This window comes from Martes martes, assembly GCF_963455335.1.
Source record: "Martes martes genome assembly, chromosome: 16".
Classification (NCBI taxonomy): Eukaryota; Metazoa; Chordata; class Mammalia; order Carnivora; family Mustelidae; genus Martes; species Martes martes.
The window spans coordinates 2,451,453-2,474,166 of record NC_137904.1 but is presented as its reverse complement, the minus strand read 5'-3'; the positions used below and the strand labels follow the sequence as shown (position 1 = coordinate 2,474,166).

The 22,714-nt window shown below is 55.0% G+C and overlaps 1 protein-coding gene across 1 annotated transcript in view; it reads right to left on the bottom strand.

Annotated features, from left to right (window-relative positions):
• Positions 1–16,981, bottom strand: part of DNAH2 (dynein axonemal heavy chain 2) — a gene marked incomplete at both ends in the record, with an annotated part of 77,780 nt that extends 60,799 nt beyond the window's left edge. The window contains 9 exons of the mRNA XM_080825621.1: positions 93–180; positions 592–749; positions 1,206–1,397; positions 2,540–2,778; positions 2,943–3,053; positions 3,579–3,807; positions 11,965–12,135; positions 13,714–13,775; positions 16,813–16,981. Coding sequence (XP_080681747.1) covers positions 93–180; positions 592–749; positions 1,206–1,397; positions 2,540–2,778; positions 2,943–3,053; positions 3,579–3,807; positions 11,965–12,135; positions 13,714–13,775; positions 16,813–16,981 — 1,419 coding nt within the window. The remainder of the gene's footprint in view (positions 1–92; positions 181–591; positions 750–1,205; positions 1,398–2,539; positions 2,779–2,942; positions 3,054–3,578; positions 3,808–11,964; positions 12,136–13,713; positions 13,776–16,812) is intronic.
• Positions 16,982–22,714: the final 5,733 nt, after the last annotated feature.

Below are 22,714 nucleotides of genomic sequence, written 5' to 3'. Positions count from 1 at the left end.
GACCCTGCGGGGCCTGCTCCCCTCCCGCCCAGCCCCCGGCCAGGTCCAGAGCCCCCTGGGACTCTGCTCTGCCTCCCCCCGGGTCTGCCCACCTCAGTGAGGTCCTTGCAGCGCTGCACGAAGGCGTCCACCTGGGCAAATATGCTGGTCTGATCCAGCACCCAGCCGCGGGTGGAGAACCTGTGTTCGCAGAAAGACGGACCGAATGCAGGCGGAAGGATGCCAGGGACCACCCTCCCCATGCAAAGCTAGAATCAGGAGTCCAGGGAGGGGGGGCTTAGAAAAAGGGACCCCGAGATGCAGCTCTCCTGCGGAACCGAGGAAGGAAGGTAAGATGAGCAGACAAGCGAGACATCTCCGTTCGGGAAGAAGTTTTGCACGTGATGGAATTTCGAGGAGGACGGTTACAAGAAGCAGCAGAACAGAGGGCCGGCAGCTAGGACAGCTGTACCCAGAGAGGAAATGGGGACCAGGTCGAGGGAAGCGGAACCCGCAGGCTTTTGAAAAGTGCAAGGGAGAGGGGTCACTCTGGCCTCAGGAGGGAGCGTGGGGGAAGAGGCGGGGCCGGGGCGGGCGGGGACCATGTCTCACTGGGTATGCATCTGCACGGCCCGCAGGTAGTGATCTTTCCAGGCCTGACAGCACGTGATGCAGCCCTGCAGGTCCTCCCTGCTGGAAGTGACGTAGCCCTCGAAGATGCGGTCCAGAGAGATGGCGTGGCAGCACAAGCGAATGATCTCGTTGCTCATCTGCAAGAGGGACCGACAGCCCCGCTCGCAGCCCGAGTCTCCCCGCCTGCCTCAGGCCTCGGGTCTCAGCCTCCCAAGCTTGATTGCGCTCCTGATACCCAGCAGGCGTGGGCCGGGGCGGCAGGGGGGGTGGCTGGGGCTCTACCTGCACCCCCCAACTCAGCCCAGCTCAGTTCCCAGCGAGCACTCAGCCTGGGGTCCGTCCTCCCCACCTCCCCGCCGCGCTTCCCCCCCCCATTCTCAAAGCCCGTCTTCCCGCCTTGGCTACCCCATCCTGAAGCGAGCTGTCCCGCCCAGGCCCCAACCTGGAGCACGCTAGGGTGGGAGAAGCAGGCCGAAGCCCGTGGTCTCTGTGTGACCCCAAGCACTCACCACACGCTTCCTACTGCGTGAACTCCCAGGTCTCCAGCTAATCTGCTCATGCCCCCCGCGCCCCCCAGCCCCGCAAACACACACCTTCCGGAAGAGGGAGGTCAGCCTCTCCCGCGTGTTGTAGTGCGGAGAGTTGACCCAGATGATACGGATGAGATCGATGAGCTTGGGGAGTTTACTGCAGATGTCCCTGGGCCGCATGTAGGCCAGCTCCTGGTAGGGCTCCTTCAGGATCGACAAAAACGTCAGGTTCGACTGCGCTTGCCGGGAACCATCCTGGCGGTGAGGAAGGACGGGGAGAGCAGACTTGGCCGTCAGCAAGAATCAGTTCAAAGCAAGCACCCCTGGCCTGGGGGGAGAGGGGGGAACCCGCCCTGAGCGGCCTCTCTTGAAAGCTAAGAGCGAGCATCTCAGCTCTGCGGGGCCAGCGGACCAGGGTGCCCAGCTGTCCACCCTCACGCGCGAGCTAGTTGCCACCACGGTGTCCTTGTGACTCTTCTCACCGTGAGTCTGTCCCCCCGTTAGACCCCATTAGCTCGGGCTTTGTGTCCACTCCTCCGGTTCCCCAGCCGATGTCAGAACCCCACACGAGGTCTGTACTCACCAGCACCCCCGCTCACCCCGTTTCATCCAGCACCCTTACCCTGTTCTCCACCCGGCTTCTAGACTTCTCCACCTTTTGTGGCTCAGCTCCCTTACCCCCGAGCGTCACTTCCCGCCGGGGAGCGAAGCCCTCCACGCCCGCATTCCACAGAGCACCCTGCCTGCTGCTGTCCCCAACACTAACATAATCAGCTTGTCGTACTTCATTGAATTTATTTTTTTGTTGATATCTTATATGACGATGTGCCAATCCATTCTTATTTTTTTTTTTTAAGATTCCATCTATTTATTTGACAGAGACAGAGAGAGAAAGCAGAAGCAGGGGGGCAGCAGAGGGAGAGGGAGAAGCAGGCTGTCCGCCAAGCAGCGAGCCCTATGCGGGGCTCAATCCCAGGACCCCGGGATCATGAGGCGAGCCAAAGAGAGACACCCATTCGACTGAGCCCCCCAGGCGCCCCTCGAATCTGTGTTTTGTGTATTTATCTTACAGTTCTCTTGGCTGACCACTGTGGGCTCCCCTTTGACCCCATGCCCTCTGGGGGTCCTGCTTTGTGCAAGCCTGGTTTTGCACAGCAGGGGCTGGGCTCACGGACAATGCTCCGTGCTGGCTGGAGTCTCCCTAACGACTTCGTGAGCTCCCTGGGACCCCACGTCCCACCACGTTTGTACCCTCCCCAAGTGCAGGTCCAAACACCGGGGGGCCCACCTCCACTGTGGAGGACTCCACTGGCTCCCTCTGCTTGCACCCGACTAACGGCTGTCCCCACCGCTATCCCCGTGGCGCTAAGCCTCCACCCTTGGGCCCGCTCACGCACCTGGATCTGCTGGGCCAGCTTCATAAAGGGCGCCAGGTAGGAGGACTTGGCAAGACGCAGGATGGACTCGATGTGCTTCACGCCGTCCTTCACCAGCTGCTTACTGATGCCGGACAGGTCCATGCACCGGTTGCGCCAGAACTCAATCTCCTCCAGCGGACCTAAATTCTCTCCCGTCTCCACAGACTCCTGGGCACTGAGCACCTCCTTTATCTGCCGGGTCCAGTGGATCATGGAGGCTGCGGGGGAGAGCACAAAACCCCTTGCACCTCTCTGTGCTGCTCCCCAGTCGTGTCCTTCCCTCCGCCACCGACGCAGCCCTCCTAACCCGGCCCCTTGCTCTGCGTCGGGCCCTCCCCTCTCCCCGAGCACCCGCGACACACTGGCACTGCCGGCCACTCACTCTCCAGCCGCTGTACCAGCTCCTTGTCCTTCACCACCACCTCGGGCGCCACGTTCATGGCCTCCGCAGGAATATAAAGAACGGTGTGCCCCTCCAGTTTGTACCGAGTATCTAAGGACAGGACAGGACCGCGGAAGTTCACAGGGGGGATGAGTTCCTGTCACCCCAGCCGCGATCACAGCTCACGGACTGGGGTCCCACTAGGAGGGTGGATTTCAGGAGACCAGCCAAAATGACAGAAGGCAAGAGGGAACCCTCCCCGAGGTAAAGTAAGAGATGATTGTAAAATAAGGTCAAAGAGCCGTACCGCACCCTCCACATTCTCTGGTGTGACACACGCCCTCCCCCAAGAACCCTCCCCGCCCCGCCGCCTGCATCTCCCCTTACTCCACGTGTACTCTTGGAAATATCCAACTCTACTTTTGGGCAGGTCTGGCCCACTTTCTACTGCAGAAAACTGCATCTGTGCTGCAAGGCAGGTTCTGCTCCCTGAGCCACCCGTTCAACAAGCACATACGGGTGTCTTCTCCGTGCCACGGCGCACGGGTCCCCGGGATGGCGCTACCACCCACCTCCTTCGCCCTCCTGTCGGCGCGACACCGGAGAGAAATGAGGCCCTCGAGGTTTTCCGCTCACCTGTCAGGCAGGCCAAGAATCTGTGCAGATGAGAAGCAAAATGATTCCGGATGCTCTCGGGCCAGGTCGTGTTTGTAAAGATCTGGGGGGCAAAGACCCCACTGAGCAGCCGCAGCAGGGCTGGGATGTAGGAGCCCCGCACGGTCCCAAACTGCACAGTTGCCTCAAAGTTCTCCGGGGTGATGGGAACCGGTGCGCAGCGAATGAAGTAGACAATCTGGTTCTGGGTCTGCGCGGAAGACAGGAGACGGGAGATCGGTCTCCAGCCCCCGCGTGGCACCCAGCGGAATCTGGGGCGCCCGTCGGGAACGCCTGGCTGAGTCCTTCGTCACATCCCCTTAGCCTATCCTGATCCTTCGCCAAATGGAGCGCGAGGGGCTTTCTGTTTCTTTCGGGGACACAGCGGAGTCCATACCCAGACCAGCGGGGAGGAAATGCAGGGAGTGCGCCTCGAAGGTAGGGACTGTGTGTTCTGCCCTGCTTGACTCCAGGGCCTCGCACGGATGACTGGGACATGTTAGATGCTCAGTGAATGTTGGGTGGGTTGGATGGAAGGATGAGGATAGAATGGAGGAAGCCCTTTTAGCCATAGGAAGGGCAGGAACGAGAAAGAAAGGAGGTCAGAGGCGGCTGTCCAGGGTCTACCATTTTGGTGGCACACGCCTGCCGCCCAGTTTCTCGTTCACCCCTCGGTCTGGTTTCTGGTGACTGGGTGTGGCTGGTGCTGGTGTCCACATTCAGAAACGGTGTGACCTTTCTGTTATCCCCTTAAAGTTTCTGACGTCTACATGCCTAGAAAGGCCATTCCTCCTGAAGATCAGATTCACTTCTCGTGTGTGCCTGCTTTTGTATGGATTCTTTATAATTTATGTGATTTTTTAAAAGATTTTATTTATTTATTTGACAGACAGAGATCACAAGTAGGCAGAGAGGCAGGCAGAGAGAGAGGAGGAAGCAGGCTCCCTGGTGAGCAGAGAGCCGGATGCGGGGCTCGATCCCAGGACCCTAGGATCATGACCCGAGCCAAAGGCAGAGGCTTTAACCTGCTGAGCCACCCAGGTGCCCCAATTTATGTGATTTTTAATAATGAAAATAAAGCACAAAGAAGAAATTTAATAATCACCCATCTTCCCACTACCCAGAGTTAAATTTTGGCATTTCGAATTTTTTTTTTTAAAGCTTAACACCATTATTTCTGTTAAAATGATATACATATGTAATGCCATATGATTTTACTCATGGGTGGTATTTAAGAAACAAAACAAACGAGGAAAGGGAAAAAAGTGTGAGAGAGAAACCAAGAAACAGACTCTCGGGGCGCCTGGCCAGCTCAGTGAGAAGAGCAGGCGAGTCTCGGTCTCGGGGTCGCGAGTTCGAGCCCCACGCTGGGTGTAGAGAGTACTCAAAAATAAAATCTTTAAAGTCTTAGTGTTTAGGGGCGCCTGGGTGGCTCAGTTGTTAAGCGTCTGCCTTCAACTCAGGTCATGATCCCAAAGTCCTGGGATCGAGCCCCGCATCGGGCTCCCTGCTCAGCCGGAAGCCTGCTTCTCCCTCTCCCACTCCCCCTGCTTGTGTCCCCTCTCTTGTTGTCTCTCTCTCTGTCAAATAAATAAAATCTTTAAAAATAAAACTAAATAAAAATGAAGCCTTGTCATTTAAAAAATGATGTACATGTATTATAAATAACTGAAATACATAAGAGTATGACAGCTAAACTGTCATTTAAAATTCCACCACCCGGACACAATGCTGTTCGATTTACAGAAAATGTTATTCTAGACATCTTTCTACAGACCGACACGTACAGAACAAATTAAAGGTCACTGCAGGGGCACCTGGGTGGCTCAGTGGGTTAAAGCCTCTGCCTTCTGCTCGGGTTGTGATCCCAGGGTCCTGGGATCGAGTCCCACATCGGGCTCTCTGCTCAGCGGGGAGCCTGCTTCCCCCCTCTCTCTCTCTGCCTGCCTCTCTGCCTGCTTGTGATCTCTCTCTGTCAGATAAATAAATAAAATCTTTTAAAAATAAATAAATAAATAAAAGTATTAGATTTAGGATGCCTGGGCGGCTCAGTTGGTTAAGCAGCTGCCTTCAGCTCAGGTCGTGATCCCAGAGTCCCAGGATCGAGTCCCGCATCGGGCTCCTAGCTCCACGGGGAGTCTGCTTCTCCCTCTGACATTCTCCCCTCTCATGCTCTCTCTCTCACCCTCTCTCTCTCTCTCTATCAAATAAATAAAACCTTTTTTTTTTGTTAAAGATTTTATTTATTTATTGGACAGACAGAGATCACAAGTAGGCAGAGAGACAGGCAGAGAGAGAGAGGGGGAAGCAGGCTCCCCGCTGAGCAGAGAGCCTGATGCAGGGCTCGATCCCAGGACCCTGAGACCATGACCTGAGCTGAAGGCAGAGGCTTAACCCCCTGAGCCACCCAGGCGCCCCTGAAAGACCTCTTTCTAAAATCATGTGAAATTATTAAAAATATTGAGGTTCAGGGGCACCTGGATGGCTCAGTCGGTTGAGCATCCAACCCTTGGTTTCAGCTCAAGTCATGAGCTCAGGGTCATGAGATCGAGCCCCGTAGTGGGGTCTGCACTCCGCCCAGAGTCTGCTTCTTCCCCTCTGCCCCTCCCCCTACTCGCATACTCTAAATAAGTAAATAAAACCTTCAAGAATTTTTGAGGTTCGGGGCGCCTGGGTGGCTCACTGGGTTAAAGCCTCTGCCTTCGGCTCAGGTCATGATCTCAGGGTCCTGGGATCGAGCCCCGCATCGGGCTCTCTGCTCGGCGGGGAACCTGCTTCCCCCCTCTCTCTGCCTGCCTCTCTGCCTAGTTGTGATTTCTCTCTGTCAAATAAATAAAATATTTTTAAAAATTAATTTAAAAAAAAGAATTTTTGAGGTTCATTTTCCACTGCCTTTCAACGTGAGGTCCTAGTCACTGGCTGCTTTGAGAAGCGAGGACACCAGCACCTCACCCCGGGGTCTCCTGCTCAGCCCTGCTCTGTGCGTGTTATTTTGTTATATTTACCCCTTCCAGCGGCGGCATTTGCATGCCACGGCATAATCGCAATGCCCGTGGTCATTTAGTACTGGTGTTTATTTAAATGAATTGAATGCTCGTAGGTTCTCCATTCCCGAGTTCTTTATTTGGTTCATTTTTCCTTTTAAGATTTTATTTTTAAGTCGTCTCTCCACCCAACGTGGGACTCGAACTCACGACCCCGAGATAAAGAGTTGCGCAATATTCTGAAGGAGCCAGGCAGCCCCCCATCCCCCCACCCCCGTTTGGTTCATGGCTGAAGGGACTAGATTTCCACTGATGACTTCATTTCTGTTTTACACGGCAGGCTTCTTTCAAGGTTGAAAAGGACGACGCAGGGGCACCTGGGTGGCTCAGTGGGTTAAGCCTCTGCCTTCAGCTCAGGTCATGATCTCGGGGTCCTGGGATCGAGCCCCACATCGGGCTCTCCGCTCAGCAGGGAGCTTGCTTCCCCCTCTCTCTCTGCCTGCCTCTCTGCCTACTTGTGATCTCCATCTGTCAAATAAATAAAAATCTTTAAGAAAAAAAGAAAAGGACGACGCACTTGTTGCCTTCATATTTGACCATCCCGGCTGGGAATGAAAACGTCGGGGGCCCACTGCCCCTCCTGGAGAACTCTGCGAGGCTGTTCTCCCGGGAGATCGGAGAAGTCTGCCACCAGCCTCCTCTCCGTAGACCATTTGCATTTTTGACTAGAGGGCTAAATAATTCTTTTCCAAATTTTTATTTTGAAAACAATTCCGACTCACAGAAAAATTGCAAGAAAAGGGTGGTGAACAACATGCCCATCACCTGGATGCACCGACTGTTCACGTTTTGCCCCACATGTGCTCCAGGGCGACTCTCTTACTCTCTCCCTCTCCCCACTGAGCTATTAGAGAGTGAGATGTCGCGCCACACTGCACCCTTAAATATGTCAGCACACGGCCCCCCCGAAATGAGGATCTTCTCCAATATACCCAACACTGTCATTACCACACTCAGAAAATTAAAATTCCTATAATGCCTTACACAATACACCAGTCATACTCAGCTCTCCCAGCGGTCCAGATAATGTCGTCTACAGCTGTTCTCTGTCACCCCGGACCCAACCCAGGATCGCACGTGGTCATCTGTCCTCAGTCCCCTCGAATTCTGCAGTCCTCGAGCCTTTGCCTTTCCTCTGTGGCATTGATCTTTCCAATGGTCCAGGCTGGTTGTTTTCCAAAATGCCCCTCAATTTGGATTCCTCTGATTGTTCCCTCATTATTCGATTCAAGTTGAATATTCTTGGCAGGAATGCCGCGTTGGTGATGTTGCTAAAGAATTAATTTCCTTGGAGTTTAGCGCTTGCCTAAGATGTGTGTTGGCATGACACATCGCAAAACAAATTTTGCGGAAGGAAGTACCTGCTTTGGAGCCCCCCGATTCGGGTCTGGGACATTCTTTGTATCTTACCTTGAAACTTACATTGTTTCCTTCCTCGCTGCTCTGCATTAGATCGCCCTGTCTCGTTAACTTTTCCCTAATTATGTTGTCATTGGCTTTCTCTTCCCCGCGCCCTGTAATTATCTCGAGCCTCCCTTCCGCGGCAGCTCACACTCGCAGCAACAGCCGGCCAGTGCCCTGCTGTTTCTAACCCACGAGTTTGCGCACATGCGGCTTTATTTCCTAAGATCCGCAATCTCCCTTTTATCTCTCTCTCATGTGGCAGCATTTCGTCTCTCTGTGTTTGAAAAATTGAATTCACGCTCTTAGTAAGTCGTACTGGAACCTGGTGCTGCGGGATTTCCTTCTGTTCTCCTCTGCCTGCTTTGTTCCGCGTCTTTGCGCTCCATGCAAGACACTTCCCGCTGCCGTGTAATTTCTGTCCTTGTGCTCGAGCAGCCCCGAGAATCCACCCTGCTCTGCTCTGCCATCTGCTGGGTGACTCCTTGATGTCCCGGGAGCTCTGAGAGCCCAGTTCCTTCTCCCCCCTCGAAGTAAAAGGGAAAGACCTGGGTCTTTTACATCCTGTTCACATCTCTCTAGCCAAAGAGAACTGCATGATGGGATGGGCAGGGGGTTAAGGCTCATCTCAGACAGTGTAAAATCTTTGTTAAAAATACCTGGGCTCCGGGGCGCCTGGGTGGCTCAGTGGGTTAGGCCTCTGCCTTCGGCTCAGGTCATGATCTCAGGATCCTGGGATCGAGCCCCACATTGGGCTCTCTGCTCAGCAGGGAGCCTGCTTCCCTTCCTCTCTCTCTGCCTACCTCTCTCCTTGCTTGTGATCTCTGTCAAATAAATAAATTAAAAAAAAAAATACCTGGGCTCCTTCTCCCTTTCCAGATGTTGTTCAATGTCCAGCTAAAGTTCACATCTTGCTGGGGGGCCACCATTTCCGTGGGGAAGACGGTGTCCCTAACTCCGTGCACAGACCTTTCATTGGTCACCCCCTTTTTAAGTTGATTAGATTAGATCAGGCTTCTCCTCTACTCTTGGGTGTGTCCTCTTCCTCTTTCCTCTTCCTCCCCTTCCTCTTCCTCCTCCTCCTTCTCTTCTTCTTCTTCTGGTTTAACTTCTTGCCCATTTTATCAAGAGTAATAATTTTTTAAGGAAGTTTCAATGGGCCGTCTTATCCCAAAAGTACACGCAGAAGTCCGCCATATTAAGTATATTGCAACACACCAAATAAATTTTCTTCAGCTTCATTAGGGTACCACTGACAAATAAAAAGCTGTATATATTTAACGGGTACAACTTGACGTTTTGATATACATAAACATTGTGAAAGGATCACCACAATCAAGCAAATTCACATATCCAGCATTTCACGAGGTCCCATTGTCTTTTCCTGTGTGTGTGTGTGTGTGTGTGTGTGTGCAGTGAGAACACTTAAGATTCACCCTCTTAGTAAACATCATGTATAACACAGTATTATTTTTTCCCTAGATTCCACATATAAGTGAGATCCTACAGCATTTGTCTTTCTGACTTATTTCACCTAGCATAATGGCCTTGAGTTCCATCCAGGTTGTTGCAAATGGCAAGATTTTCCTTCTTGTTGCCAAATACTATTCCACTGCGTGTGGACAGCATTTTGTTCATCCTGCCATCCATTGACAGACACTCGGGCTGTCCCCATGCCTTGGCTGTTGTAAATAGCGCCGCAATGAACTTCTCGAGGCAGTAATTTCATTTCCTTTGGCCGTGTACCCAGAGGTGGATTGCTGGATCATAGGGTGGTTCTACTTTTTAAATTTTTTTAATTTTTTAGGAATGTCCACACCATTTTCCATAGTGGCGGCACCAGCTTACAATCCCTCCGACAGTGCACGAGGGTTCCCCCTTCTCCGCATCTTCTCCGACATGTGTTATCTCGTCTTTTTGATGCCAGCCATTCTAACAGGTGCGAGATGGCATCTCACTATGATTTTGATTTGCATTTCCCTGATGAATGATCTGGAACGCTTTCTCCAATACCCGTTGGCCATTTCTGTGTCTTCTTCGAAAAAAATGTCCCTTCAATCCCTCTGCTCAGTTTTTGATCAGATTGTTTGCTCTTTTTGCCACTGAGTTGTAGGAGTTGTTTTTTTTTTAATATATATATTTTGGATATTAACCTCTTATCAGACCTAGGATCCGTACATATTTTCTCCCATGCCTTATGTTGCCTTTCCATTTTGTGGATGGAGGAAGCCTTGCTAGGCAGAAGCTTTTTGATTTGATGCGGTCCCACTTTCTTGATTTTGCTTGGTTGCCTTTGGTTTTGGTGTCAGAAATTCCACACCCTCTGACCAACATCTTCTTGTTTCCCCCTCACCCCAGCTAAATAGATTTTTAATGGAAAACTTTGTTTTCCAAATCTCCCAGTCCTATTCACTGAACAATCCATTCTTCCCCACAGATTTTTAAATGGAATTTTTATAGAAAATGCTTACATATATGCGTCTATACTTTGTGTCTTTAATGTTGTACACGTGATAGATCTTCCTGGCCCAGGACAGCTCTGTTTTATTTTTATTTTCTCTTATATTAATTTGATTTTATTTTATGGAGGCTCCATGCCCAACACAGGGCTTGAACTCATGACCTTGAGATGGACTCACATGTTCCACCAACTGAGCCTGCCGGGCGCCCCAGCTCTGTTTTAATCACTGCAGTTAAATACGAGATTTCCATATTCACAGCTCTCCATCTTCATCGTGTTCTTTTGTCCTTTCCCTGCATTTTTCTGGATGTATCTTAAAATCTTTACACAAGAGATCTGGGGACTGCGGCGCTTTGATTGGAGTTGCGTTAAAATGGTGCATTTGTTTGGACGGAATGATCTTTATAATCAAGATTCCCACTTAGAAACAGGATATGGCTCACTGTGTAGTCAGATTTTCTGACAAGGCCTGCAACACAGTTGCTCTCTTTCATATAAATCCTACACATTTTTGCAAATTTTTGTTCCTTTTATGAATGGGATCTTTTTTTTGTTTCTCTTTTTTCCCATGTCATCTTATAGCTGACGATTGCCCATGGAGAGGAAAAAGCCACAGTCTGTTTTTGCTCTTGTTTAATCCGGAACATTCCACAAGTTGTGTCACCGCACTGGGCCGCACTTGCGTTCTTTATCATTTCGGTTTTTGTACGTGTGCTGCCAATAAAAACAATGCAAAGCCTTTCTCTTTTCCAACATTTTATTTCAAAAATACCAAACACGTAGGAAAGTTATGAGAATTTAACAATAACGACCTGTACCCCTGCTGCCCAGAGCCTACCGCGAACGTTCGACTATACACTTGTCCGTTAACCGTCTCCCTCCTGGTGGTTTACCCCTCGCTAACAGATCTGCCACATTGTCGAACGGTTATCTACCTAGTCCGTGCAGGCCTTCGTTAGCTCCCCTGGGGAGCAAGGCCAGACCGCTAGCCTAATGTACGATGCTGTCCACAAACTGCCCCCATCCCAGCCTTTCAGGATCACATCCCAAAGCTCCTCTTTGCACATAAAGTGTTCTTTACCGGAAGAGCTCTTACCCAGACTCTCTGAAACCCTATTCACCTTTCCTCTCCAGCTGAAATGTCACCTCCGTCGCCAAGCCCCCGCAAGCTGTCTGCTGGCTCTCTCAGTTGCCCCCATCAAGCTCCTATAAAGCCCTGCCCATGGCATCATAACACAGTCAATATTCTGTACGTGCCTGTCTTCCCCACTAGACCATGAGATCACCAAAACCAAAACCCACCTCATTTTCCTCTGTATCCCACTGCCAAGCTGGGTTCCTGACACACTGTGAGGTTCAACAGACCTCTGGTCCAGGAGCTAAGACTCCAAGATGACTCAGATACGCACGACCCTCAGGTCCCTGGCAGGCCGCCTCGGGGTCGGGGGAGCGGGGTACCCACCTGCACAGGCATGCCCAGATCTAGCTTCAGCCCCATATAGGGGTCGATGTAGATGGTGAGGATGACCTCTGAAGGGTCCTGGGCAAAGTGTTCCAGAATGGCGTCGTGCTCCGCTGTCCAGACGGCATCTGCTAGTCCCGTCAGCACAGCTCGGGACCGGAAAAGGGGCTTCTACAGAAGGAGAGCAGAGAGCCGAGGCAGGTACAGCTGTTAGGATGAGTCATTTCTCCCACTCACAAGTGCCCATGAGGACATGGGAGACGGAGACGGAAAGTCAGAGGGGTCCGGAACGATGAGCAGAGACTGACAATGAACTGAGTGATAGGATTCAAGCTTCTAAAGAAACAAAACAATCAGATTCCCTTGCTTCTGCAAGTAAAACTAGACAAGATCACTAGAGGGAAAGTGGGGGATAGTATCTTCCCAAGAGATCTCCTTTATGCCTATGGTTGTAAAAACGCATCGTTAAGCAATCCTCAACCTCAAAATAAAACTAAGTCAAGGGAACCTGTAGGATATTAGCCTAAAGCAAGCAACCAGGAGCAAAGATGGCATGCCACAAGAAAGGATAAGGCCACAGCCTCTCTGGGGTACCGAAGTCAGAGGAGATATCCTGGAAAAGCCAACTGGCATAGCAGAGAGGAAGAAGGGAGGAGAAAAGACAAGACTGGGAAACATCAAAGAACACATCAATTCAATGAAAAAGAAATTATAACTGATAACTTGGAAAAATTTCATCTGTAGAGCTCCACTAATTAACTCAGGAAACTTGGGGCGCCTGGCTGGCTCAGTCAGAGGAACATAGGGCTCTTGATCTCAGGGTCGTGAGTTCAAGTCCCACATTGGATATAGAGATTACTAAAAAAAATAAATAAGCTTTAAACATTTAAGGAAACTAGAAGACGCGAAGATGAGCGGGGGGAGTCACCGTGTCCTTCTTCCAGTTCTCCTGGAAGATGAGAAGGGAGTCTCTTTCACTTAACATTTCCAAGTCAAGAAATCTCGGTGCTCTAAGAAGGCCCCACATAAACACGCACACAAGCCTATGAGGTGTGAGTCACGTCACGTCATCGAACTCAGAAAGCGAAAGTATGAAAAAACGTCCAATTTCACTTGAAATCAAAGAAATACAATTAAAAATAGCAAAGATAGGGCGTTTATGGCTATGCTGCTAACACGCAGACCTGGAAAATGCTTGCAGCTCACGTGAGGCCAGAATGTACAACTGGTCTGGAAGACAGCCGAGCAGCACATACTGCTTGCCCCAGTGTGACTCCAGGTAGGGAGACAAAGAAGCAAAAGCTGCGAGAACTGTCCCTCACTTAAAGCCCTTCTCCTCCTGTGGGGGGGGTGGGGGGGGTGGGGGGCCATGGACAACTTTGTCCTTTACTCAGCAGACCGGATTTATGGTAAGCAGGAGAGAGTAAGCAGAAGCAGGTGACGGACCGAACAGAATTCCTCGTACTGGGCGCCTGGGTGGCTCAGTGGGTTAAACCTCTGCCTTCAGCTCAGGTCGTGTTCCCTGGGTCCTGGGATCGAGCCCCGCATCGCATCGGGCTCTCTGCTCAGCGGGGAGCCTGCTTCCCTCCCTCTCTCTCTGCCTACTTGTGATCTCTCTCTCTCTGTGTCAAATAAATAAAATCTTTTAAAAAAAAAATAAAAAAAGAATTCCTCGTGCCATTTTAACAACTGAGTCTCTGATTCACCGGTTATCAGGGAAGAATATCTCCGCGGAAAAGCCTAACTTACCACATCCACCTCGGGCTCCTGGAATTCTTCCTTCTCTACCTCGGGTTCCTCCAACGGTAGCTCTGGGAAGAATAAGAATTCCAAGATGAAGGCATTCCTTCAAAACTGAAACCCAGAGTCACCCCATGACCTCCCCCTACTCCACTGCTGGGTGTGTCCCCGAGAGCCCTGGAGGCAGGACTCCAAGAGCCACTCCGAGCTCCCTGCTCCAGGAAGCATCCTTCCCAGCAGCCAGAAGGTGGAAACCACCCAAGCGCCCATCCAGGGACAACAGGTCTACAGACGGCGGTGGACGGGGACTCCACTATGAAAAGAAACGGAGGTCTGCCGCCGAGCCTCATCACCAACAAGTCTTGAAAACGTGACATGAGGTGAAAGAAGCCAGTCCCGAGAGACCGCGGGCTGGGTGACTCCGTTTGTGTGAAATGCCGAGAATCAGCAAAGCCACAGAGACAGGAAGCGGACTGGTGGTTGGCAGGCTCTGTGGGGGAGGGGCTGCTAAAAAAGCCTGGGTTCTGATGTCGGTGAGGACAGAGGGTCACCCAGGGGCGCCGGGGTGGCTCAGTCGGGTGAGCATCCGACTCTCCATTTCCGCTCAGGTCATGATCTTGGGGTGGTGAGATCGAGGCCCCTGTTAGGCTCTGCACTGAGTGTGGCGCCTGCTTGAGGTCCTCCCCTCTCCCTCTCCCCCTGCCCCTCCCTCCCTCCCTCTGGCACAGTGGGTCTCCAGAACAAAAACAAAAACAAAAACATATCGGGTTATCTGGTGCCAATTTTTCAAGGTGCTTGCTGTGGCTTTCTTGGTGGGGGGCTGATGAAAATGTATGCTTGGTGGTGCTGGTTGAAAAGCTTCGTGTACCCCCCAAATCAGGGATGTGCCCTTGAAAGGGGTGGGTTTTACAGTAAGTGAATTCTATCTCAGTTTTCTTGAAAAGCTGATGAGAAAGGAGGAGGAGCAGAGGGAGGCGGGGCATGAAGGCCGGCAGGCAGGGCGGTGTGAAGGTTGGGTGGGGGGGCATTCAGCTTCTGGCCTTCCTTGATCTTCCCACCCAGACAAGTCCCGCCCACGGAAAGCGGCCCCTCTCCAAACCGAAACCAGGCCGAGGGTACCCACTCTGCTCACCCGTAGTCCCCAGAAGGGCGTTTTTCTACCTCCAGATCTGTAGCTCACACGGGAGATGGGTAGAACCGGTGGGTTTCCCATCTGCCGTGGGCTAAAAAGAAGAAAGGAGATGGAACTAGAGAACCTTGCGGGACAGGACCCTCCAGCTTCCAGAAAGAAACACTAAGAGGGAGGCACGCCTGGGGGGCTCCTTTGGTAAAGCAGCTGCCTTCAGCTCAGGTCATGATCTCAGGGTCCTGGGATCGAGCCCCACATCAGTCTCCCTACTCAGCTGGGAGTCTGTGTCTCCCTCTTCCTCTGCCCTTCCCCCTGCTTGTGTTCAAGCTCTCCCTCTCTCTCTCTCTGATAAATAGAATCTTTACTTAAAAAGCTTTTCAGGGGCGCCTGGGTGGCTCAGTGGGTTAAAGCCTCTGCTTCCGGCTCAGGTCATGATCTCAGGGTCCTGGGATCGAGGCCCACATCGGGCTCTCTGCTCAGTGGGGAGCCTGCTTCCCCCTCTCTGCCTACTTGAGACCTCTCTCTCTCTCTCTCTCTCTCCCTCTCTCAAATAAATAAATAAAATCTTTAAAAAAATAAAAACAAAACCAAAAAACATCAGAATCTTTTTTCTCACGCTTCTGAAGGGGGCAAGTCCTAGATCAGGATGCCGGCCTGGTCCCTGGGAGCCTTCCTCTGGGGTACAGACTCCTCGTCGTGTTCTCACACGGAAGAATGTGGCCAGGGATCTCAGAACCAGTTTCCTAAGGCCCTTATCCCGTCCACCACCTCTCAAAGGCCTCACCCACTAATCCCATCACATTGGGCAGTAGGATTTCAACATATGAATTTGTTGGAGGGCGGGGGAGGGAACCACGAACATTCGGACATAGCAGGCCCCCTGTCTCCAGTGGAACAGGACTCAATTCCTCCCCAACCCCAAAGGTGACGGGGATTGCTGTGTGCTTTGGGGCTGGCGGGGAGGCCCCAGGCCTCTCTGAACGTCTGCTGGGGTTATGCGTCAAACAATAGAAAGGCTTAGAGCTCGGGGAGCCCCAGAGTCTTTGTGTTTGCTGGTTAGTGCTTTCATCTAGAATCTCCTTCCCTCCCGCCACTGGAGGGTTCTCCAAACTGAACATCCTGCATCTCCTGCTTCCCCCCTCTGCTCCAGGCACCCAACCTCTGGGAGCCGGTCCCCCTTGCAATGCTTCCGAGAGAATTGCCGGTTTCTAGCGTCTGAATCCTAGGGACCCCGCAGATCCCGGACCCTTCTCCCACACCCGTGTCTAATCTCCCCCCGTTGATATCAAAAGGAGATTCCATTCCTCTCCCTCTCCACAAGCTGCCCGCCGTGCGAAGAAGCCCCAGGGAACAGAGGAGGCCTGTGCTTAGTTCATAGTTGTATCCGCACAGGCCAGTGCTCTAAGGGACAGCCCACAGACACCAAACCTCCCAACCCACAGGGCGAGAGTCCCTCGGATCTAAGCCACACGAGGCACAAGGCAGCCTCTTCAAACTTTTCTCCCCCACCCCCATGGAGACATCAGGCTGCTTTTCTCGTGGCCCTGAACCCGACCTCCTGAGCCGACCGACGCCCCTGCCAAAATGAAGGCAGGGCTACGAGAGCTTGAAACAGATGGGAGAAAGCAGCCGTCAGGCTTAGGATTCAAAGGGTGGCAAAGCAGGCTGTCTCCATGGTGATGGGCTTAATGGGAGAAAAACATTATTTGTTTTGCCACCCAGGGTGAAAATGGGAAGAAGGAAGAGATCAAACCCTCTTCGGTGTGGTAGGAGGAACCCCGAGGCAGAGGCCAAGTTAAAGGACCGGCTGGTGAGCTCTCGATGCATTTGCGGGGGGAGGGGGGGGACACAGAAGAAGGACCCCAGCAGCAGGCCTGAGAGTCCACCCACCCCCAGCTTCTAACCCAGATGCAATAGCCCTCGGACCCTCTTTAAACGCAAACACTCTGCCTCCGAGCTCCTCCCCAGCAGGTACCCACCAGGCTCCTCCTCGAGGGCCTCAGGCTCCGGCTGGGGCTCCACGGAGGGCGGGAGGCTCTCCTCCGCCTGCGAGGCCAGCACCTCCTGGGTAGCTCTCCTGCGGGTGCCTCCGCGGCCACCGCTTGCCCGGGCGCTCACTTTCCGCTTCTTCTCCGCTTTGCTGGACATGGTGTGGGCAGGACCTGCAGGCATGCGGGCAGCTGGGGGTCGACCGCCTGAGCCACCCCCACCCCGGCCCCCCATGCCCTGTCGGCTCCGAATACCCAAACTGAGACACACCCCCCACTTCATATCATAATCTCATCTGCGGATACCCACACCCTGCGCCGTGGACCACAAGGGGCCTTGCAGACCTCACTCCTTTCCCTGGAGAATCCCACTTTCTTCAGAGCATTGGGTCCAAAAGCAGTGAGTCCCTTAAGGCTTTGGGAATGAATGGAAGCTGAAGACAGTAGCCTCTAACAGACACCCGGCTAAGGAGGGTTTAGGAACCCGTCTCTCTGCCCAGAAGTGTGAGAACAGAAGATCAGGAGGGAAAAAAACCTATAAGCTGCGATGTTGCACACGCCCTCAGCCACCTTACCCCTCAGGGCCCCCGGGTGAGGGAGACACAGCCTGGGGAAGGGAAGACTGCCCCTGGGTTCCCCGCCCTGTGTCTGTGCGACAAGTCCACGAAACACACCAGGACGATTTTCCCGCGTAGCTCCTTTCCTCCCAGTTTACTAATAACCTCCTGCAAGGGTGAGGTGAGAAGATGGAAAATTTTCCTCCTACCCACTAAAATGTGCAACCTCCTTAAGCCAAGAAAAACCGGATTTGTGACATGTCGCTTTTTCATTGCTGGGGTGGGGGGAAGGAACCCTGTTTTGCGTGTACTGAAGAGGTCTCTGGGCATAGGTGACCCAGTCAGTCCGGGCCACCCCGCAAGGAAGACCAAGATCGTTCTGTTCCTCAGGCCCTGAGAACAGCCTGGGGGAGGAAGCAAGGAGGAGAGTCACCCAAGATGCAATTCCGCCTTGTGTCTGGGCAGAAGGCCCTGCGGGAAGGAGGAAGGCCTATCTCCCGAAAGCGGGAGCATCCGGGTCGACTGTGGGAACCGCTGGGGCCACGTGGGGCCGGCTGCCCCGCACTCCTGCAGCCAGCTCCGGGCCCACAGCCACCTGTGGCTGTCCTCCCGCCCCACGGGCTGCCCCAGGCAGGGATCGCAGGTTAGGAGTTTCAGACGTGAAGGATGTGGGCTTTGCTTCAAGGAAAAACGTCCTACACGCGTGGGTAAAACTAGCGGCAGCAGCACTGCGGGTCTCCAGAGAAGCGTCCGCCCGGGCTTCCCGGCCTCGGGCGGCAGCCCCAGGGGCGTTCGCGGGCCAGGCGAGGGGGCACCCCCCGCGCCAGGCTCTTCCCCCGGACCCGCCGGGAGGGGCTTCTCGGCCGGCCTGGGGACCCGCGCCAGCGCCCGGGGGACCGGCCCTGCCCTCCAGCGAGCTCCCCCGCGGCCACCTTGCCTACAACGGTCACAACTGCCCCCCGCCAGCCCCGCCGCGGCGTCTCGACCCCCGCGCGCCTTCTTTTCTCCCCTCCCCCCACACCTGCCCTTCCCCGCCCTCTGCCCCAACCCGGCTGCCCCTCTCCCCCACCCCGGCCCCTTCTCCCCAAAGCTTCCCACGTCTCCCCTCCTCCTCTCTGCCCCCGACACACACCTCACGACGCCGACCCTGTCCACCCTAGGCCGGCCGACCGGCCCCTCCAGTTGGGAAGGCGCCCCGCGAGCCCCGCTCCCGCCCGCGGCCGCACGCGTCGCCAAGGCAACCCCGCGCGGGGAGGGGCCAGTGGCCGGGGCGCGAGCCCGGCGTCCACGGCGCAGGCGCAGGGCAGCCCCGCTCCGCCGCCCGGCCGCCCGACCCGGCCCGCGTGCGCCCCGCGGGGACCCGCGCCCGCAAGGGCCGGCGAAGTGGGGCCGGCCACCGCGTCCCGCAGGCCGGGGCGGGCCGGGTCTGGTCCGAGCACGGGCCGGCGGGGCTGGGGCTGAGAGCACGAGCTGCGCTGCCGCGGGACCCCGGAAGGGTCGGGGGCGTCCCCGCGCCCGCATCCGCGGGCTCGCTCCCGCGCGCGGCCGGCAGGTGGCGCCCGGGGTCCCGCCGCGGGGCTGGAAGGCGCTCCAGGATTTCAAGGCAGCCGCGGCTGCAGCTGGGTCCGGGGGAAAAACCGGGGCTGGAGCACCCCTGCCCTCCCGCCCGTTTCCCTCGCCGGCGCTCGGACCGGGGTCTGGTAGCGCCGGGCGGCGCGGGGCGGGGGAGCGCAGGGAAGAACGGAACTGGAATTCCGGGAACGGGGGGGATTGGCTCTGGGAAGCGTCGCCCGTTTTGGGGGGAACGGGAGGCGGGGACTCCCTGGGGAAGGTGACCGGGCCGGGGAGGGGCTCGGCTCTGCGTGAGAACAAAGGCTGAGTCCTGGGGAAGCGAGAGGAGAGGGGGCGGGGGGCGGGGGGGGCAGACCGCAGCTGGGGCTAGGGGGCGCTGCGGGCCCGGGGCCGCGGAGGGGGCGCCTGGAACCCTGGGCTCTACCTGCGGCGGGAGAAGCTGGAGCGCGGAAGCCGAGTCGGGGGATGGGAAGGCCCCCTCCCTGCTTCCATCAATAGTGCCTAATTAAGACAAAGCCAGCAGCGAGCCCACTGATTGCATTTCCATGAGGAGCTAAATTGATGACATTTTCTTTGCTGGATGCGGAGGGGGAGAAGCTGGCACCTCAGGTCCCCCCTTTTCTGGTTGGTGTTCACACCTGACGGGTCTCTGACATGCCAGTCTGGCACCACAAGGCTCTGCGGCCTCCGGGGCTCCCGAACCCCTTGGGTCCATCCACACCCAACCCTGACCCCACCATCCCACCTGTCCTGATTTCCAGAATGAACAGCACCTGCCCTCTGGACTCCCCTCTCCCCCACTCCGTTATCCTTAGGGTAGGCGTCTGGGCGGCTCTGATTTGGGGCTCGCTAGCCCAGGCCAAAGTCCTATCGCTGAAGACAAGGGTTGAAGTTGTGAGGGGTCCTGCCACGCCCCAAACCAGCTGCACTGCAAGTGGGACTAAGTGGGTGATCCTTGAGGTGACACGATTGGGCCCCGTCCCCCAGGGAAAAGTCCCAAAGGAGCGAAGATTTGAGGGGAGGCGTGGGATGCGAGGTCTTAGAGGCAGGGCTCCTGGCTCCCACAGGAAAGGAACGTTGTGAAGACCCCGTTTCTCTTCTGACTGCCCCCCCAACCTTGGCTGTGCCTAGGGATCCCAGCCCCCTACATTATGCTAAATAGGTAATCAAACATCTCGCTTTGCTAATTACCGCTCAATCCGATTAAACGCTGCTGAAGCTCATCAACAGAGGTGGGGGGGGAGGGCTGAAGGGGAACCAACCACAGCTGGGGCGGGGGTCTTGTCCCCAGGAGCTCCAGGGGCCAGCCAGGGCACCAAGACGAAGGACCCCCCCCCAAAGGAAGGGGACAGAGGGGTTGTACCTGTGAGACCTTTACCCTTACCGCATCTCCCAACCTCAAGGCTTTCCCTCCTCCCAGACCTTCATTACCCCCAGAACCCAGGCATCCGGCCATTCCCACAGCTCCCCCCACACACCCCTGCCCCAGATTTAATAAGTTCTGTTCTCCCACTGTCAATATTTGATGTCTCAGAGCCATCTCCACGGAGAGAGGGGGACTCTTCCCTTGCTTCCCCCCTACCTTGGCCGTCTTTTGCCCACCCCGGTCTCTTTGTGCCCCCAACCTTCTCCAACGAGCTGACTTAATGAAATGATATTAAAGTCTTGAGCAACTCCCACAGAATGGTTGTTATGGTGAAGGGAGTGGGCAGGACGCCTGGGTCCCTGAGGGGAGCAAGGGCTGAAGGGGGGAGAGCGAGCCAGAGGCTAAGGTCTTGAAGCCTCGGTCCCAGTGGGGAGCAGCAGATCTGGGGTGAGCCGGGGGCTGGACCTCTGGATCTTGGCGGGAAGCAAAGGGAGTGAGGGCCGCGGGCCCAGGAGAAGGTGGGAAGAAAGGACATTCCGGGGGTCGGGGTCTCAGCCTGTTGTCCAGAGCATCTGTCAGGGATGGAGAGGCCAGCTGGGGGGCGGGGGGGGGGCAGGGCCTCTGTGCCAGCAGCCTCCCGCTGACTGTGCCCTGGACCGGTCCGTGAGAACCACAGTAGATCGCTCTTCAGCCCTGACTCATCCCTCTTCCCCCCTTCTCCCCCAGCAGACCCCCACAGGTGATTTGTAGCTGATGCCCTCACAATGGTCGGGGCCAGGAGAGAGCTGTTCCACGACAGGAAGAGCTGAGAGCTTCCAGGAGAGAAGAGAAGGACAGAGGCCAAGAGATGGGGAGCCAAGCGCCCCCCCTGCCTCCCCCCACCCATCCCCATCTCACTCCCCTGGGGACCCTGGCCCAGCCCCAGTCCCCTTGGGGTGGTGGGAATCCAAGGACATTTGGCTGGGGCTGATTGATGAGGGAGGAGGCAGCCACCGGGCACTGAGGCTGCTGTTTGCTGAGCACACAGATTCCCTCCCCACTCACCAGCTGCCGCCCCCCGAGGCTGTTAGTCTCACCAGCACCAGCAGAAGCAGCAGCAGCCCCGGCATTGGAGTTGGAGGGAACTGGTGCCTGAGTTTCTGAGGGCATGGGCAGGGTGGGGGTGAGAGGGAGAACCAGGACCCCAAATCCTTCAATTTCCCATGAGAACCGGGGGTCCCTGGGATCTGGTGCCCTGAGCGCTCCTCTCAGGCCTCCACCACCCTTGCTACTTTTCAGACATCTCTCCTCCTCCTGCCCCTCCTTTCCATGCTGCCCCCAACTCTCCAAGCCCATCCCAGCCAGCCCCCTGCCTCCAAGCCACCCTGCGGCATTTCCCCTAGCCTGCCTACAAATCTTGAAACTTTCCCTGAGGGAAAGTTCATGATTCCCCAGATAGCCCCTTAGGAAGCTCCATTTTTCATTCTAACTGAAATTCCGCTTGGGATGTCGACCATTTCCCATCAGAAATTCCCACTGGAGCCCTTTGCTCTATGCCCCTTTCCTTGACCCTCCCCTCAACATAAACCACAGGCTCGCGCATGCGCGTGCACACACACACACCCGTCCACCTAATTCACGTCCTGCAAAGTGTGAGTCTCTGTCTGCAGCTCAGGTCTCAGGACAGCCTCTGCTGTTTGGGACGGGGATGGGGGCAGCTTCAGCCTCTGTGGTCCCTTCTCAGGGTCCCTTGACTTTCTCTCTGCCTGTCCTCTCTGGACCCTGTACCACCCTGTACCAGCAGCCGTCCCCACAAAGCTCAGGGCACCTTCCTTGCCCTCCCAGAGCTTCAAACGTAGTTGAGGAAAACACAACGCACGCACAAGACACAAAGGCGAGGAAAGGAGTACCGAGTTAGACCAACTTCCTAAATGTGGATTCTAGACCCTGCGCGACCTGCTCCTCTCCAGGTCGAGGCTGCAGAAGGACGCAGCACAGCTGGGGTGTCTGCAAGGTCGCGAGGTCCTTCTCGCTCTTCCGGACATGCCTGGCTCTCACCTCTGCGCTTTCCATTTGCCGTTCCCCTGTGGGGTGTGCCCTTCCCTGAGTGCATGCCTCCCTCCACATCGCTCATGGTCGGAATCAGATGTCACCTCTTCGGTCAGACCTCCCCGACCTCCTAACCTAAGGCACCTCCCCTGTCACTCTCCGTCCCCTTTGTCCTGTTACTCTGATTCGTCTATGTCATCTGTCACTGCCAGCAATGTTACCAGGTTGTCCCCCACCCAAAGGTGGGCTTGGCGACAGCGGGGACTTTGCTGCATTTTCTCTATATTCCCAGGGCCCGAAACAGGATCTGGAACAAAGTAGACACTCAATACGATGTTGAGCGAGGGAACGAACGACAACAGCCGAAATG